Source organism: Arvicanthis niloticus, chromosome 6 (assembly GCF_011762505.2).
Source record: "Arvicanthis niloticus isolate mArvNil1 chromosome 6, mArvNil1.pat.X, whole genome shotgun sequence".
Classification (NCBI taxonomy): Eukaryota; Metazoa; Chordata; class Mammalia; order Rodentia; family Muridae; genus Arvicanthis; species Arvicanthis niloticus.
This window is the reverse complement of record NC_047663.1, coordinates 18,305,333-18,324,615: the sequence shown is the minus strand read 5'-3', so window position 1 is coordinate 18,324,615 and position 19,283 is coordinate 18,305,333. Positions and strand designations below refer to the sequence as shown.

General features: G+C 43.8%; 1 protein-coding gene across 4 annotated transcripts; it reads left to right on the top strand.

Moving 5' to 3' along the window:
- The first annotated feature begins 47 nt into the window (after nucleotides 1-47).
- LOC117710975 (ADP-ribosylation factor 2) lies at nucleotides 48-18,910 on the top strand. Of its 4 annotated transcripts, none has more exons than XM_076935658.1 (6): nucleotides 114-191; nucleotides 1,784-1,851; nucleotides 2,415-2,581; nucleotides 6,933-7,043; nucleotides 15,272-15,396; nucleotides 17,168-18,910. In XM_076935658.1, the coding sequence occupies exons 3-6, from the start codon at nucleotides 2,434-2,436 to the stop codon at nucleotides 17,327-17,329; spliced, it is 546 nt and encodes a 181-aa protein (XP_076791773.1). In that variant the 5' UTR covers nucleotides 114-191; nucleotides 1,784-1,851; nucleotides 2,415-2,433; the 3' UTR covers nucleotides 17,330-18,910. The 4 variants fall into 4 exon arrangements, with proteins under 4 accessions (XP_034362218.1, XP_076791773.1, XP_076791775.1 ...); XM_076935659.1 differs by lacking the exon at nucleotides 114-191 and adding an exon at nucleotides 346-502; XM_034506327.2 differs by lacking the exon at nucleotides 1,784-1,851 and having other exon boundaries at nucleotides 48-191.
- Nucleotides 18,911-19,283: the final 373 nt, after the last annotated feature.

The following is a 19,283-nucleotide window of genomic DNA, read 5'->3' as shown; positions in this document are numbered from 1 at the left end:
CTTCTTGTCACTCAAATAACTTCGAGGACATTGGTGCAAGAGTTCCCAGGAGGCGGCGGATGATTGGTTGGTTGCTGTTCCCGCCCCCAGCCAGTCGCCATTTTATTGAGGCGAGCCGAATTCCTCAAGGCTACCGTGGCGGAGTAGCGTTTTCGTTAGTGGCTTTGTGAAGGTGTTCACTAGAGAGACAGGTGAGTCGCGGGCTGCAGAGGAGGGACAGCGGGGCTTGCGGCCCGGTTAGTTTCCAGCGTGTCAGCGGGCAAGACACCAAGAGGGGTGGCGGCCTGCGGAAAGGGGCTGGGTCCACTGGATTCCCCGCCTCTGACGGGCCGGGCGGCGCGGAGCTGGTTGAGGTTCGGCGGGCTCTGCGGCGTAGCGGTCCCGCTGTCCCGAGGGAGCGGCCTGGCGTCCCAGGCAGAGCCTTCACCGGTCAGATTCTCGGCGCGCGAGCTCGGCTCTGCGCGCGCTCACCTTGGCCACTGCTGTCGCTCGTGCCCTTGAGGTCTCACTATCATTGTCACTTATGATTTTCCTCCGCGGACGTTTGGAAAAGGGCTCTGGGGTTGATAGATCTTACTTAAGAGGGTCTCCCGGCCCACCATGGGGCCCTCCGACATAGGAGTGGGGAGACAACGAAGGGAAGCAGGCGGGACAACCGTGAATGTGCTGTGCGGTGACAAGGGGAATCTGACACTCTGCCTCCTGGGGCCTGGAAGCAGGAGGTTCCTCCCTTTCCTCTTAATGAAAGGTCCTTTGAGTTTCCTGGTCTATGGCACTTCTTCCCCCACCCCCGGAAATATGAAAGGAATCTAGGAATTTTGAATGCGTCAAGGTACTGGACGATTTTTAGACCATGACAACCTATGAGGAAAATAGTCATTCCTTCTTTGATCATTTGGCTCTCATATGTGTACAGGCGAAATGTGCTCACCGTCCCTCCGGTAGACTGGAGTTGTGTATCCTTGGCCGTAGTCCATGATATTAAACTACAGTAGGAACTGTTGACTTTCAGAGGTGGGACTTTTGGAATCAGCCACCCTCTCCTCTGAGTCACTAGAATCTGGATGAATGGCTTGTCTATTATATCCATACCACTAAAGCTCTCCTGGGTAAATAACTTGAAAAGGAAAACCATAGTTTCTGGAACACAGATATATTGTGGAGTTTTGTTTGTTTTTTGAGGGGGCTTTAGTTCCAGCCCTAGAGTGTCTCTCCCTCCTCCACCCAACCTCCACCCTCACCCCCACAGTCGTTGATCAAAGAGTGTATGGGTGTGTACATAGTTCTGCTTTTTGGGGGGGGGTGGGGTGGGGATGGGGTTGAGACAGGGTTTCTCTGTATAGCCCTGGCTGTCCTGGAACTTACTCTGTAGACCAGGCTGGCCTCGAACTCAGAAATCCACCTGCCTCTGCCTCCCAAGTGCTGGGATTAAAGGCATGCGCCACCACCGCCCAGCTTATAGTTCTGCTTTTAAGTCTGAAACATCGTGTTATTGAGATAGACTGATCTATTAAAACCAAGACCGTGGACTTTGTGCAAAAAATAACCTGACTCCATTGTTTTGTCATATAGCCTGCCAGGTATTTTATTGAAAAAAAAAAAAAGTAATTGGTGTTTAAACTGTTAGAAATCAACAGAATAAATTCCTTGTAGGAGTAATGACTGGGAAGGGGCACAGGGAGGATCTGGTCTGCCAATTACCTTTTGCTTGACCTGGAAGTTGTCTTTGGTTCATGAACATTCACAGACCTCTATGTTCAACCATATTTGTATCTGTATATAGATTTTAAGAAGATGGTCACCCTCACTGGATGCTGGATGCTAAAGTGTCTCCTCAACTCTGCCTACTTGGTGTGTGTCTTAGCAGAATTCCCCAACATTCCATATCCTCAACTCTGAAACTTCCTAGTCCTTCTCTGGGTTTTGGTCTCGTCTGCTAGCCAAGGACAGCTAACTACAGGTTCCTAGTTTCCATGTTTTCTACTAAGAAACATTTATGGTTGGGCACAGCGGTTCACTCATGAGGATGTCAGAAGGAGTGTCACAGATTGTTAAGGACTTTGTTTTGGTTTGTGGAGAACAGGGTGTCTGCTTCATAAAATTTCAATTCATGTGTGCCTAGAACAAAGCACAATTATATGGCGCGGCATTTCCTCCGTGCTTGAGGTGACTGAAGGCTGCCACCATAGCATTGCATTGAGGCTGTGCTTCCCACATCTCACTTGGATGCTGCAGTGGAAAATACTGTTTTCTGGCAGAGCATCAGGATGGCTTGGTGGTGTCTCCTTTAGAAAACAAGACACAGCCTTCCTTATTGACCAAGCTGTACTGAACTTGTATTAGGATCCATCCCTAATTGTACCATGTGTTTATGTGTTATATGAGAATAACTGTTCAACTTGCTTTTTATCCAGGTTGCAGAATTCAGCTACAATGGGGAATGTTTTTGAAAAGCTATTTAAAAGCCTATTTGGGAAAAAGGAAATGCGGATTCTCATGGTGGGCTTAGATGCAGCTGGCAAAACGACGATCTTGTACAAACTGAAGCTGGGAGAGATTGTGACAACCATCCCTACCATAGGTATACCCGTGACTGTGGCCTTTCCAGTTCCTAGTTTAGCATGTTATACTTCGGTGTGTTGCTTTTCCAAAGTTTTCATGTGTGTATGTGTGTGTCATATGTGTATGCATGCCCACACATTTTCTCTATCACTGTCCATCTTCCTTTTAAGACAGAGCCTCTTCGCTGAACCCAGAGTCTGTCATTCTGACAAGGCTGTCTGTCTGTCAAGCTTGAGGGTCTTCCCGCAGCACTGGTTACAGACGTGCCTAGGCCTATCTTTTGCATGTGTGCTAAGGATGTGAACTCAGACCTCATGCTTGACCAGCAAGCACTTTACCTTCTGAATCATTCCTCCAGCCCCTGATATGCTTCTTATGTTGAATATTTGTTTTTTTTAAACTTTGACTACTTTAAGAACATAAATGTTTGAAGCCCCAAATGAAGTTCTATAAGTTTGCTGTTGTGTTGGGTTTTTTTTTGTTTTTGTAGCTTCAAATCTGTGACACTCCTGACATCCTCCTGAGTGAACCGTTGTGCCCAACCATAAGGTTTTCTAAGTGCTTCTTTAATATCCCTGGCAAGTTCCTCAGCTTACAGGGAATTTGTGAACAAATTTAGGTTAACCAAATTTAGCCCTATTTGCTTGACAGAGGGAAAGATGGTAGAGTTATGATGGTAAGGAAGGCCTACCTTCTCCCATTTCTGTTGGAGTGGAACCTAGTACAAGGCCTAGGTGGGAACGAGCACTGCCTTTCTCAACCTCCATCCTCCCTGGCTTCCCTCGGGAGCATCTCTCTGAACCAGGTGTGCTCCTCGTGTGTAATGGTAGACTGTGTTCTTTTCACTGTGGCTCAAGATAAGTACTTGAGTTGATACCCAACTGAAGGAGTTCATCAGTCTATCCTGACTGTGAACCAGTGCTAGGTTTTATGTCCTTTTTAAAAGATTTGTTGTAGAAGCAGTTTTGACAGAACTTAATCTTTGCCTTGTGTCCTACCTACAAAACGAGATCTCCAGGCTCTTGTGTGCCTTTGGGCACTGTCTGAGTTCACCTGAGGCACTAGCTTCAGAGGTTGCAACACTTGAAGAAAGTTGTAAACTGGTAGGACTGTTCACATACACAAATTGAAATGTTTTAGCCCAAAATGAAAATAACTTTCCCCATATATAAAAACAATATATAGGCTGGCAAACAGTTCAGAGGTAGAGGCTCTTGCTGCCAGGCCTAACCATCTGAGTTTGATTCTTGGGACTCCACAGAGTTGCCCTCTGGCCTCCACATGTGCAACGTGGCATGTGCCACATGGCACATGCATGCCCATATATACATACAAATAAAACAGAAAATACATGCTTTTATAAATTTTTATATGCAAAAATATATAATTTTTGAATGTTCTTTTAGTATTGAAAGATTCTGATGGATGTATTTATAAAATAGGTGCTGTTTCCCGGGTTGCTAATCCGATAGTGTGCATGCTCACGTTTGATTGGTTTTCTCTGGAATGCTTTCCCGCCCTCTTCCTAGTGAATGCTACCAACCCATTCTTTTAGACCTCAGCTTACGCATTGTTTTCCAGAGGCTCCTTTTCTTTTTCTTGCTCTAAGTTTCCATAGTAACTTGAAGTTCTTAATAGCACTTGGAAACATTTGTAGTTTATTGATTGTTCACTGTCTTCTTCCCAGCAGAGTAAATAAGGGACCACACGTGTCTCATTCACTGTCTCCAGCATCTGATTAAGTGCCTGGCCATGTTAGGTGTCTAATAAGTCTTTGGTGAATGAATTGCATACTGATGTGATAGTTTGTTGAACTAATGGCCTCCAAAGAATCATGTTCCTCAGCATCTTAGCCCTCGCTAAGTCAGAATCTCTTACTGGCATGAATCCACCTGATCAGGTCAGGCTGGTTGGCCAGCAAGCCCCAGGAATCCTGTCTCTGCCTTTCCAGTTCTGGAATTACAAATCCTCTTACAGCCTCCTCCCCGCCCTTCGTTTTGGGGATTATATTTAGGCCCTCATGATTGCAGGCAGTCACTTTGCTTCCTGAGCTATTTTTCTCTAGCCCTTAGTGGTTTTGTTTTGTTTTGTTTTGCCTTTTTAAGACATAGTCTTGCTGTGTAATCCTACGTAACCTTAAATAGGTAATCTTAAACTGGCAGCAATCCTCCTGCTTCATCCTCTCCAGTGCTAAAATTTCAGGCTTATTAACATTATGCCAGGTTCAATTGTTTGTGTTTGTAAATGATGTCAAAGTAAATATCTTTTGCTTTTAAAAAACATTTTTATTTTGTTTTTATGTGTATGGGTAATTTTGTGTGTGTGTGTGGAGGAGGTATTTATATTTGTATATCACTGTGTACCTGGTTCCTTTTGAGGCAGAAGAGGGCATCAGGTGTTCTGGAACTGGAGTTACAGACAGTTGTGAGTGGCCCTTTGGAAGAGCAGCCAGTGCTCTAATCACTGAGCCACCTCTCCAGCCCTGTCTTGTGTTTTTGCAAACATGTACTTTCTCATTTCCTTTCAGTAATCTTTGGAAGAGTGGGCTTCCTATGAGAGGGGAATATTTAGAGTGGTATATAGGTTGTCAGACTGTTCTCCAAAAAATGTGCCACCAGCAGGGAAGAGTGGAATCCGCCATGTGTAGAGAGAGAACCCTGACTTCTATTAGGATGCTATTTGTTATAGGTGGATAAGTAACATGTCTTCCTTTGCTCAGCTCTGTTGAGTTTTTTATTTTTGGTGTCCATTTGTGTTTTGCGGTGATGTTTGTCTTTGTCTCTTACCAATTTGAAGAAAGGCACCTTAGATCATGGACAACTCTTGTCAGGTGCTTATATTCCAGTTGACAAATTTGTCTTTCAACTTTTTTTTTTTTTTTTTTGGCTATAACACAAAGGGATTTTAATTAGATAACCACATTAATTTTTTCCTTCTGAGTTTTTTAAAAGTATCTTTAGACAATTCTTAAGAACATAAAACAATTTTCTAATGTTTTCTTCTACTAACTTTACAAGGTTTATATTTTTCATTTAAAAAATTAGTGACTGGAGAGATGGCTCAGAATTTAACAGCACTTAACAGGTTTTGCAAAAGATCCAGGTCCAGGTTCCCGGCACCTACATGATGGCTTATAACCATCAATAATGGGATCCCATGCCTCCTTTTGTCCTCACTGGGTACCAGATGCAAATGTGCATGTATATATATGTATATGTATATGTATATGTATATGTATATACACACACACATATATACATATATATACACACACATATACATATATATATACACACACATATATATAGACAAAATATTTATATACATAAAATAAGAATAACTCAAATTTTTTGAGGAATACATACTTGACCATTGGCTGGATATTGGACTTATAGGAGTGGAGAGTTGCCTGACAACATTTACTGAATAACTTTTCTGTGGTAATGTGAAATGTTGTATTGTATACTAAGTTGTCATTCAGAGGTATGTTTCTGTACCACTTCCTGCCATATTCATTTGAACTTTATGCAGATATTATTAGAAAGAGTTCATTACTTGTCTTCAGAAATTTCCTTGACTTTAGAAGAACAAATAGGCCGGGCAGTGGTGGTGCACGCCTTTAATCCCAGCACTTGGGAGACAGAGGCAGGTGGATTTCTGAGTTCGAGGCCAGCCTGGTCTACAGAGTGAGTTCAAGGACAGCCAGGGCTATAGGGTAAAGATGTAGATTTAAGAGGGCTACATAGGGGTTTTAGTGGGGTACTGCCCAAGCTGCCCTTGAACTCTTTGGGTAGCTAAGGATAGCCCTGAATCTTGATCTCCCTTCCTCTGTCTGGAGTGCTGGGATTACAGGCATCTGCTACCACACCTAGTGTAGATTTGTTTCTTGAGATGTTAACTATGAAATACACAGGCTTGTTGAGGACAGGTTGGATGGAGATGTCTCAAACAGATGTTAGCGATGTAGCTAAGTCTTCAGACAGTCTGGGTAGGTTGAATCCAGTGCACAGGTGGAGGAAGTTGTCATTACATACTACTCCAGTGTTTTAAAATGGAGGGCGAGTAGTATCAGGAAGAATTAAGAAGATTCTTACGCTGTGTAGTGGGAAGTGGAAATCACTTCAGTGGATGGCTTTTCTTTGTTCATAAGTACCTGGAAGTCTTCTGTCAGAGAAAGCAGGGCTGGTAGGTTCCTGATTAGATGAGTGTTTGAGACACCAGGCACAGTGAATGACAGACTTTGAACTTTCTTTGTCTTCTCTAACTCTGGTTTATAAATTTAAAAATACTATTTAAGTGTTAAGTGAAGTTACTTTGAGTTGTTGGACCAATGAAAATCATAATGAAGTGTTTCTGATTTCCCTTCTTAGGTTTCAATGTGGAGACTGTAGAATATAAAAACATCAGCTTCACAGTCTGGGATGTTGGAGGCCAGGACAAAATCAGACCTTTGTGGCGACATTACTTCCAGAATACTCAAGGTAAAGATTGGAGGTGTGTGTACTGAATGTGTTTAAAGATGGGGACTGGGGTGCCTGCTGTTGCTCTGCTTTATTAGCTGTTCCTGCGTGTACTGGGGAGGTGTCTTTGTGACATGGCTCCTTGACGTGTCCTAGAAAAAAAGGACTTGGGTTTTAACTCCTTTTCTTGCAGAAAGGTTAGAAAATTGTTAGCCTAGTGGAGTTCATCATTCAGTTAAGTAAGGGGGGGATGTTCGCTCTTAGATGAAGCACCAGTTTTTGAAGAATTTAAATTTAGTCAGTTTCTTTAAATTTCCTGAGAATATCTGGAAATTGTATGTATAAGGAAAGGGATGAGTAGAGGTGTCTGGAACCCCAAATCCTGTCAACTTGTGTGGCCACAGCGCTCCCCTGCTGGCCTTCCTGCTCCAGGGGTTGATGAGCAAGCATGGACACCCACTCAGGTCTGTTTCCTTATCAATGGGATCTGGGAAGTAGCTCTAAGCCACTGTGTTTCCCAGGACTTTATTTTCAGTAAATGGTGCCTTGCTGGGTCTTGCCAGTCGAAACAGACTGTTCACATGGTTTTCACACCTCGATTCCCATGTAGAATCTTCACTGTATGGCACCTGTGGATTCCTCATTTTGGAGTCTACTTAGAATATAGTCACTTTAGAAGATTGTGAAGCTGATGGAGTTTTTGTTGTATGTGTTTAACAGTAAAGACTTAGCATTTATCAGTCTTGAAACAAACCCCCAGGTTAAATGTTCCTTTATTTCTCAACATACTCTTTTAGCTGTTACACTTCATGCATAACTTTATTTGTAGCTGTTTTCTTAACTCGTAGATTTTAGAATATCTTTCCTCAAAATAGGGTGGTTTTTAAAAAAAAGTTTTCCTTGTTTTGAGACAAGGAAAGATCTCATATGTAGCCCAGGATGGCTTGGGATTTCCAGTGTAGTTAGTTAGCCTCCTAATTTCTAATGCTCCTGTCTTTGCCTCCTGGTGTTTGCATTGCATCATCACGTGTGTCGCCACACCCCGCTCTTTGTAGTGCTACAGATTGAGCCTAGTTCATAGTAGGCAAGCATCTGTCAACAGACCTGTACATGTGCCAGGTCCTAAATGCTTTCTTTTGTGGGAAATTAAAAATATACAGAGGGAGAGGTGACTCTGTGATGAGCCCACTGCACCCATCATTCTGTCTCTTTCATGAACACTTTCCATCCCAGATGTGCTGCCTTTGACTCATGCATTCCTTCGGTGTTCATTTCCAACTGATGAGGTCTCTTAGGTTTTTTTTTTTTAAAAAACAAACAAACAAATCTCACAGAGATACTACCACCTCTGTGTATTAGTTAGGGTTTTACTGCTGTGACACTGTGACCAAAGAGAGTCTTATAAGGACAACATTTAATTGGGGCTGGCTTACAGGTTCTGAGGTTCAGTCCATTATCATCAAGGTGGGAACATGGCAGCATCCAGGCAGGCATGGTGCAGGAGGAGCTGAGAGTTGTACATCTTCATCTGAAGGCTACTAGCAGAATACTGGCTCCCAGGCAGCTAGGACAAGGGTATTAAAGCCCATACCCACAAGGCCACACCTCCCAACAGTGCCACTCCCTGGGCCAAGCATATATAAACCATCAAACTCTGTCTCTCAAGTGCTATGATTAGAGGTGAGTGCCACCACACCTGGCTTTATTCTGCTGGATAATATTGAGTCTCATGTAGCCTAAGCTACCCTTAACCTCATATGACCAAGGCTGGACTTAAACTTGTGATCTTCTTGCCTGTTTGCTGGGGTTACAGAAGTGTATTGCCATGCATGCCTAGGTGGTTTTTGTGTGTGTGTGTGTGTGTGTGTGTGTGTGTGTGTGTGTGTGTGTTTGGAGTCTGACTATGCTGCCCATACTGGTCTCTTTCCAACTCCTAAACTCAGATGGTCTTCAGTTGTGTTGGATTCCAGGTATATGGCACCAGGCCTGGCTTGTTCATTTATTGATGGACACTTAGGTCGCTTCCACCTTTGCTATTGTGACTAGTGCTGCTCTGACCATTCTGCAGGTATTGGAGATCTTCCTGCCTCTGCCTCCAGAGTGCTAGAATTGAGGTGTGTGCCACTGGGTCCAGCAGAGGTCATATTTCAGTTATTTTGATTTACCCACGAGCAGAATGACTGGGTGTAAGGGTTTTCTGTTGTTGGTTGTTTTGTACTTGTATTCTGTTGTCATTGTGTGTGTGTGTGTATGTGTGTGTGTTTGTGTGTGTGTGTGTGTGTTCTTGTTTTTCTTGCATAAGGCCCTGGGTTCAACCCGCAACACCAGCACCACAATAAAGCGTTCCAGGCCAGCTTGGATTAGGCAGGGCCCTCTCTCACATTTAACACAATTTAAAGAACCCACCATTCTGTGACGCCTAACAAAACAACAGAGTACTCATAAAAATGTAATACTATTGTTTTAATACTATATATATATAAAAAAACAAAAAAAAAACAAAAAAAAAAAAAAGAAAACTTTTGAGGCTGGAGAGATGGATCTTCCAGACATCCTGAGTTCTATTCCCAGCAACCACAGGGTGGCTCACAACCATCTGTAATGGGATCCAATGCCCTCTTCTGGTGTGTCTGAAGAGAGCAACAGTGTACTCACATACATAAAATAAATAAATAAATCTTAACAAAATAAAACACCCCCTCTTTTTTTATAATGACATGCACTTTTTATATGTAGTCTAGACTCACTTAAGACTCAGGATCTTCCGGGCCTTCCCACTGTAGCCACCCTACCTGAGCTAGCCAATTCTGTCCCATTTCGTTTCTGCTACAGGATCAAACCCAGGGCCTCAAGCATGCTATGCAAGCACTCTGCCACAGAGCCCCTAGACACATATAAACTACTTTTAAGCTTACAGGCCATTGGTATTACATACATTCACAATGATGTACAATCATAACTGTTGCCCATTTTCAAAAGCCATCTCACCTTGTACAGCTGAAATCGGCACCCATTAAACAGTGGTCCTCTCCCACCTGGAGCTCCTGGCAGCCACTGTGTTTTCATACTTTGATGCCAGTGTGCTCAGATGCTGTCAGCCTGATTTCCCCAGATGCAGCTCCCTATCAACCTTTTACCACGTGATCCTAGTACACACTGAAGGATTGGATTAGGCGTCACAGAATGGTGGGTTCTTTAAATTGTGTTAAATGTGAGAGAGGGCCCTGCCTAATCCAAGCTGGCCTGGAACGCTGACATTTTTTCTTGTGGTGTTAAGGGTTGAACCCAGGACCTTATGCATGCTAAGCCAGCAAGCACATGGAGCCACTCCCCCAGCCCCTTCTTACTCTTCCTCTAGTTGTCTGCTGAAATCCTTTTAAATAAGGCGCTTCCTGAAATACATTCTATACAAAGAAGCCAGGAAAAGTACTTCAGTCTTTATTTTCAGAGAAACCACATCACTTCCATGGTGATGTGTAGATTTTTACATTGTGATTTAGTGTATTGCAAATAGGGTACATTTTTTTGATGCTCACTAGAGTGTGTATTTGTCTTGGACTGGTGTTTGGCAGCTTGGCCACTTTGCACCTTTTTATCTGTAATAAACTAGAACAGCTGGCTTGAACAGCAGCTGCTAAGAAACCTTGGGAAAGTTAAGTAATTTCTTCTGCCCCCATTTCCTCATCTTAAAACAAGGATAAAGCCTACTGCCCAAATCCTGGGCTCAAACGAGATTAATTTTGTAAAGTGCTCAGTTATGTGACTAAAGCAGAAGCACTCAGAGCTCCAGACAGACATTTTTCTCTGGCCACATTTCTTTCCCACTCTATTTCAGTTTTCACATTTAAGCATAAAGATGAGGTGCATTTTGTCTTCAATTTTCTATTCGTGTCTTCAATATTCTATTTCTATTCGTGTCTTCAATATTCTATTTCTAACCCTTAACAAGCCTAATTTTATAGCATTTCGGTAACTGTTGCTTTGATGGCAGGAAGTAGCTATGTTCTGGGATTGAGGGGTGGTAGTTTGGGCTCTATGAAATAGTGAGTGGGAGCTGTGTGAACAGTGGACTGGCGCTCTCTGGCTGGGCAGTGTCTCAGCTGCAAGGAGTCTTGGATGCTGCCTCTGTATTGTCTGCCAACTTCCCAAAGGTCAGGCTGTCTTTTAATTTAAAATTTTTTTTCATCAGTCTGTCAAGTATGACAGACCTTAATGAATGCCTGTAATTCTCCATTAAGACATCAAAAGCTGGGCCTGGTGCTACAGGCCTGAAGTATTCAGAATGCCAAGGGAGAATCCAAGTCAAGGTCTGCCTGGGCTGCTGAATAAATTCAAGACCAGCCTTGTCAACTTTGTGAGATGTTTCAAAAAAAACCAAACAAACAAAAAAATGTAAAAAACCCTGAGGATGTAGCTCAGAGCTCGGGGCTAGAATGCTTTGCCAGTATGCTGGAAGTCCTAGTCTTTCCCAGCCCTGTGTTGGCTCACCTGTATAGACTAGAATTTAGACTATCTGATTTCCTAACTGATAACTGTAGAGTACATAAAATGGCTCTTCAGTTCATACATGGATTTTTCTCTTTGATTTCTGGGTTCATTTTTTGATGGGGAGGGTGACAGTTTGAAACAGGGTCTCTCTGTATAGCTCTGGCTGTCCTGGAACTCAATCTGTAGACCAGGTTGGCCTTGAACTCAGAAATCCACCTGCCTCTGCCTCCCAAGTGCTAGGACTAAAGTTGTGTGCCACCACTATTCATTTAATTATTGAGTGGCAGTTTTTCTGTATCAAAAGAAAAGAAAAGAGAAAGTGACCCAAAGAAAAAAGGTTTATTTCTCAGTTTACCTCCCCCACACAACCACATTTATTTCTTTTGTTTACACATACTTTTTTCTACAAGTGTAGCTAATATAAATATAATTGCACATATTACATATATACATTATACATAGGCATAATACATTACACATATAATATATAAGATAATATATATAAAATAATATAATGCACATATTCCCCTTTCCTCCCTTTTTTGCAGGGTGAGAGGCAAGGCTGAGCTCAAACTTAGAACCTTCCATATGCTAGGCAAGTGTTCTTCCACAGGGTCTTTATATGTAGATCAGGCTTGCCTGGAACTCATGGTCCTCCAGCTATGTATGGCTCCTCTACATACTCTTCATGTATCAGTGTGCCTGTTCTCTTAAAAGTGTAGTCATTCTGATGGTGGTTTCTTAGATAAAGACCTGTATTAAAACAGTACAAAGTAGAACCTACTATACAGTTTAATTTAATTTTTTTTCCTAGATAGGGTTTCTCTGTGTAGCCTTGGCTGTCCTGTACTCGCTTTGTAGACCAGGCTGTCCTTGAACTAACAGAGATCCACCTACTCTGCCTCATGAGTGCTGAGATTAAAGGCATGTGTCAGCACACACAGCTTCTATTTTAATTTATTTTTATTTTTTAAAAGATGTATTTATTTTTATTTTATTTGCATTAGTGTTTTGACTACATATATATCTATATGAGGATGTCAGATCTCTTGGAACTGGAGTTATAGACAGTTGTGAGCTGCCATGTGGGTGCTGAGAATTAAACCCAGGTCCTATGGACGAAGAGCCACTTAACTACTCTTAACCACTGAACCATCTCTCCAGCCCCCTATTTTATTCTTAAGGAGAAAATATTTTATTTAAAATACTCTATTTTAAAGTACTTATTTTGGCTCTTGATTCAGAGGACTCCATCCATGGCTGCTTGGGTCTCATTCACATGCACAGCATCGCACTGATGGGAGAATGCAGTAAAGGACATAAAGTTTGACTTGTGTTAGGAGTAGCAAATGAGAATAGTCATCTGTGCTCTGTGGGTTTTGCATTGGCAGCTAAGGCTCTGCTTGAACTTCTACATCAGCTGGCGAACTTCATCAGAATTGGAGTACAGAACCTCGGGTAGCATACCAAACCTGTGTGGTAGGGGCTTGAGTTTCCCCTTTTTAATCTGATGTGATATATCAGACACAGCTTTGAGTCACATTTTCATAGCATGTCCAAAGCCTTGAGAGCTCTTGTCTGCTGGGTAGACAGACTACCTAGAGGGCCTGGGCCACACAGAGGCATGGGCAGAGGGCCAGGCCCGGTTTTCTCCCTTGGGCAGTTGTGAAATCTCTATCATCTGACCCTACTTCCTTCTCTTTACCAGAGTCTCTCCTCCTGCAGTCTCCCCATAAAATGTGCCCTGAGCTGGGCACAAATACCTCTTGCACTGTTCTCTCAGCAGCAGCTCACTTTATCTTTAGTCTCTCTGCTTGTGTCCTGTGGACTTCCTGAGGTGTTTTTCTGCTGTCTTCTGTCTCCTCATTGAGCTCTCCAAGGCACCTTGACCCAGTAGATGGCCCTTCTGATATCTGCAGAGAGCAATCAGTCTCTGACCAAGTATTTTCTTCCAGGCAGTTTTCCCAGTTGAATCACTTGACCTAGCTAGCAGTTGATACTGCTAGCTCTTTGAGACCTCCAGTGTGTCTGCAATATTACAAGGTTAGGGTCCAACACTGTAATATTCCCACCATGATCTTGTTTTCACTCACATTCCAGAAGCAAAGTAGCTGTCACTACTGGCAGTTCAATCTAGGATCCAGTAAGTTCTTTGGACCGCTGGGTCACATTTTTGTCTCAAAGGCCTTGCTTTTACCCAAACATCAACTTGTTATTTGCGGGTGGAATACTGACTGAGTCTCTGCTTCCTCTAGCAGTATGGCAAGTCTATACAGGTTTTAGCCCTTACTTTAGTTGTAATGTGGTGCCTCCTTCAGCCTGGCCTGGCTTTCTCACCCCCTGAGATTTTCTCTGCTGATCCAGTGGGAGCTGCAGGGCTGACACCCACTACCCCAAGCTGGGCTGCCTTGCACAGTTTATTTAAGTACACAATTTTATGATGACTTCTGTCATCAGCTGTAGCGGGATTGGGGTCCCCCAGCCACCCTTACTTCCTGCTGGGTTGTTATAATTTGACAGTTTTTGCTCCACTAGCAGGTTTAATAGTGTGTGGGGATGAGTCACAGGACTCAGGATAGAATACTTGAAATTACAGTTCTATTACAGTGAAAGGACATAAATGCCACAGTGAGCAGGAAAGACCTTAAGAGGGTGCCTGCCAGCCACAACTTCTGTTGTCCACTGCCCCAGGATTCAGGGAGCAGCCCTTTTCTGCCAGCACATGGATATGAGACAGTAAACAGTGCTGCCCCCAGGGAAGCTTGTGTGAGCTTTTCAGAACATTGTTTCTATCGGGACTTCATTACAGAGGCACATGGAGTGAATGATTTGACCATGTGGGTTAAACCCCAGCCTCCCTCCTTCCCTAGAGGCAGTCTTATTAGTATAAACTAACAGGTGGGCTCCCCACCATCAAAGACTCCCCCTCCCATTGAAAGTTCTGTCAACAAAAGAGCAACCAAAGTCTTTACTGAGTGTCCATAGACTCTCTTGACATTCTAACAAATGTGACCTACAAATGGTGAGGATTTTATAACTTTCAGGATCCTTGGGTATGTGTGGAAGGACAAACAATTTCCCTTTTTGTCTCATGGGGGACAAACGGCTTTCAAATGGCTTGGAATGTTGAGTAGCACTCAACACTGTTTACCTGGAGCTGCCCCCTTGACTGCTCCTTTTGTGTTGACTGCCCTTCCTTCAGGCCTTTCCTCCCCTCAAGCCCTTACACCTGCTTTCCTGGGATTACTTCCAAGACAGCTTGCCCACTCCTAGCCTTCAGTTCACTCTCAATTTTAGGGATCATCTGTAAACGCTGTCATTGTTTACATTGTGTTCTTCCAAAATCCTCTTCCCCTCTGAGATGGAAATTTAGTGACTAATTACTAACCCTAACTTTTCTTTGTTCCTTCTGGTTAATCTGGTGAAGGGCTGTGATCCTTCTGAACAAGATAGGTGAGATGAATGCATAGTGAGCTTGCCAGCCTTGGAGATTATATAGACTTTCTAAAAAGAATGATGGAAAAAAGAAAAGATAAAATAAGGAGACAGTCTCATAATGTGTTAATAGCTCAGCCTGACTTTGAACTTGTAGGTGATACTTCTGCCTCAGCCTCCAGAGTGTTGGGATTATAAGCCTGCACCATCTTCTTGTTTCTTGCCTCCAGTGAAGTCTCACTGTGAGCAGGGAACAGCTGTGTGGATCTATAAACAGCTGCTCTCTCCAGGGTCAGGCTGCTAACATGCTTGGGATTTCTTCTCAGGTCTGATTTTCGTGGTTGACAGTAATGACAGAGAGCGGGTCAATGAGGCTCGGGAAGAACTGACCAGAATGCTAGCAGAAGATGAGCTCAGAGATGCAGTCTTATTGGTGTTTGTAAACAAACAGGTATGTGGTTGTTAGTTTTCTGAACACAGAGGCTGAAATTTACTGCCATATGGCTCACTTAAATATATAGATACCTAAATTAGATGTCTGTCTCCTCCTCCCCAATCTCGTCTTTAGAATGTCAGATAGCCACTCCATAAATACTAATGGAACATCTGCTAAGTTCCAGGCTCTGCTGCAGGTATTGGGTACTTAGCAGTGAACAAGACACAAAAGTCTCCGCATTGGTGTCTGCTTTGTAGTGGGAGGAGAGGCAGTGAATTAAGACTGTTTAGTATGTCTGGTGCTAAGTGTTGTGGAGGAAGGGAATGCAGAACGGCTGTGGGAAGTGCTGGGCATGACTTACATCTGAGCCAGGAGGGAGGGGAGCCACAGGTTCAAGAAGCAGAATGAGGGGGTGGACATAGGGAAGATTAGATCCCCTGGGGCTTGTGGTTGGGAAGGAAGAAGTGCATGTAGAAAGGAATAGCCATGACACGTGGGGGCAAGGCTGGTGTAGAGCCGCCCAGCGTCTGGATCTTGGCTGCACCAAACCAAAGAGGAGCTGGAGTGGGGCTCTGCTCTCCGGGCTCTGACCCTTTTCTCCATCCCATATGCAGCTGAGGTTGCACTGTAATGACAGTGATACAGCCAGTTCTGCCACTTGAGACTTGCCGAAGGCAGTTCTTCTTGTCACTTTCTTTCCATAAACATGACTTCCTGTGGTGGCTGGATCCTGATTTTCTCACCTGTTACTGTGTGGTGCTGATAGGATACCAGGCAGTTTCACAGGACAGAACATGCTTTAAGCAAGAAAATAATGACTTTTGTTTTTAAAGATAAAAGCAGAACAAGTCAAAGTTTAGAATGTCAAATGAAACAGTGCGTGGAGTGCCTTTGGGACTGTGTGGCTGGGAGTGGGACAGCTTTCTCACACTGACTTACCCAGGCTATCCAAAAACCAGTATTCCATTTAAAGAAAGCCAGTGTTACATTCTGTATGCTGCCTTCCATTCCTTTAGCTTTGATTGTCAGATAAAAGTCAGATTTCTTGAATCTCTTTCCAGAGACAAGACTTTGTAAACAACTACGTAATTGTAGATCTGTTTAAATCTTATGATTTAATCTTATGAGATTATGGTGTGCACTGTTTTCTAGCCTATACTCTTACTTAGCATCTGTTTGACACTCTTTCACATCAGCACATCTAAATCCTCCCCTGATGCTAATATATCCTAGTTCAGTTTCAGCTCACTCTGTGCCCGGGTACGGGGCAGAGAGAAAAAAGAAAGATTTCTGTTTACATTCTAGTTAAAAGAGACATGTTGTGTAGTCAGTTACCACACAGAGTAAATAGCTTTTATCAAATGGTCACCCATGGGATGCTGTGATAAAAAGATGAAGCCAGGTAGCCAACAGTGGTGGCTTTGGCTCTTCTCTGGGAGAAGGGGCACTTTGGTGAGGTTTTGGTAGGAGGATGTGATCTGAAAATAGGCCTTAGGGGCAAGCACAGAAGCAGGGTGACCAGTGAGGAGGTTATTTCCATTATTCAGGTGAGGAACTGTGGTGGGGTCAGGTCAGGGTGGCGGCAGAGAGGATAGTGAGAGGTGGTCAGATTCGGAGTAAATTCTGATGGTAGGACTGTTGGGTTTTCCTGCTGTGTGGATTGAGAAAGAAAAGGCTAAGGTTTGGGGCCTGAGCAACTGAAATAGAGACGGGGTATGTTTTAGAGGAAGACCCTGATGTATTGCATGAATACAGGTTGGTAAACTATCTGCTTGTTTTCTTTAAGGATCTTCCTAATGCTATGAATGCAGCAGAGATCACAGACAAGCTTGGCTTACATTCCCTTCGTCAGAGAAACTGGTACATTCAGGCTACCTGTGCGACCAGTGGAGATGGGCTTTACGAAGGCCTGGACTGGCTCTCCAACCAGCTCAAAAACCAGAAGTGATCAGAAGCAACCCATTCCTCATGCATTGTGGCAAAGCCAGCTGGCCTTTCCCGTGTGCATGTGAGCGTGTGAGGAGCCCATGGGGCTGTGTGGCTGGGAGTGGGGGCAGCTTTCTCACACCGTGCCTTATACACGCTATACAAAAACCAGTATTCCATTTTAAGAAAACCAGTGTTACATTTTGAATGCTACCTTCCATTTCACTAGCTTTGATGGTCATTTTTGCTGAGGCCTCCCTGGGTGTGATAGCCAATGCGTCTCTAGGCTGGAAAAGAAGAGAGCTGGAGCTAGACAGGTCCCGCTGTTGCAGTCCTGGTCTGGTCTCCATACACTCGGGATCCTGTTGGACGTCAGTGTCCTTTTATAAAAAGAAAGGAAGGATCTGTCATTCTCTCCATTGTGCCAAAGCGAGCAGCTCACTTGTGCTTTAAAGCTATCGAGAAGAAAAGACGCGTTATTACCACAGCTGTGAAGAGGTTCAGAGGGGAATCTTCCCCAAAGTTCTTTTAGTTCAGACTGATTCATTTAGCTTGTTTTAGCCCAAGGAATCAGTGACCTTTTTCATTAGACTCTCAAGGACTGTAACACTAGAGACGTTTCCAGCCTGTCCCATACTTGCCAAATGGAAACTCTGTGGGCTGCTGGCCCAACGAGGCCAGGACCCTTCCCCTAAGCCTCATGTCCACAGTGGAGTGCAGGTTGGCTGGAAGAAGTGAAGTGAGGTAGCTCTTGTGTTCTGGCATCATGTCTCAGGCCCTCGAGGCTGCTGCTCCCACTTCTCTGCTCTGTGCTGTATTCTTCACATGAAGCAGACAGTTGTCCTGGGTGGAGTTGTCACTGTGTCCCATTGTCCTGGTCTACTGTAGGCTTTTGATTAGTATCTGTTTGCAGAACTGTACACCCGTGAGTTCTGAGAGTTTGTGAGAAAGTCAGGAGGTTAATGTAGGAGATGACGTTCCCAGTGGCCCCTGATACTCCCTGGGTTGGTGCTAAACTTTGCTGTGAGAAGCATCTTTACTTAGCCTGCTCTAGAGGCATAGGCTCCCTCCTCCATGGCAGTGGCATCTGAAGAGTGGCCTGGAAATGTGTGCTGTGTTGTCTTGCAGATGTAGTGATAGGAAGGCCCAGAGAGGAGCTGGCTCCAGCCCTAAGCCCTTCTGGCCACACAGCTCTGGGCCACATTTGTACCTAAGCCCCTTTTCTGCTTAACATTTTAAAACTCCTTTTAGAAAAAAATTGATCCCTGCTACAGGAGGGGGAACGCAAACTGAACTTCTAATAAATCTTGTTCATTGGTAACAAAGTTATACCAGGAAAAAAAATTCCATGCCATTGTAAGTGTGGGCTGTGATGTTTTTCTTTAAAAAATATCTTAAAGAACGTTCATTGCAATACTGGTGACTAAGTCCAGATGTGATTTTTAATCCCAGATGAATTCCTGAGAAATGTTGAAATTGTACACCTCCCATTGGCTGGGAGCCTCTTGCCCTTTGTAATTATCCTTAGTATGCCTGGCCTGGTGCCAGGCCACAGTGAACATGTGCTGATTGGTTAGACAATAAAGAACTCACTTGGGAAGTAGAGACGTGGTCATGTACTCCTGGATGTCTGAACTGGCTCAAGTCTCTTTCCTCTTATTTCTTTCTTTCTTCTAAAACCTCAGGATATGCACCCAGGACACACCAGGAAGTGCCCCACCCACCCTCAGACCCCTGCCCACCTCCTTCCTGGCACTTTATACTCATGTGGCTTTGGAACTGAGATGTCAGTAAAGTACGAGTCACAGTACTTCACTACAAATCTGAACAGAGAGTTGTCCTTGAAAGCAATTTTCAAGTCTAGCTCTCCCTGCTCTCCAGCCAGTCACCGTTAGCCTTGGTATGTCTGAGCCTGTCAACTTGAGATACCATTACTGACCTCAGAGGGGTGAGGATTAAATGTCACATGCTTTTGA

What these genes read in the sequence shown, in the direction of transcription:
- LOC117710975 (XM_034506327.2), top strand. Translation starts at nt 2,434, where the DNA reads ATGGGGAATGTTTTTGAAAAGCTATTTAAAAGCCTATTTGGGAAAAAG. An exon ending in GACAACCATCCCTACCATAG is followed by an intron (nt 2,582 to 6,932) that starts GTATACCCGTGA and finishes TTCCCTTCTTAG; the next exon opens with GTTTCAATGTGGAGACTGTA. An exon ending in TTACTTCCAGAATACTCAAG is followed by an intron (nt 7,044 to 15,271) that starts GTAAAGATTGGA and finishes ATTTCTTCTCAG; the next exon opens with GTCTGATTTTCGTGGTTGAC.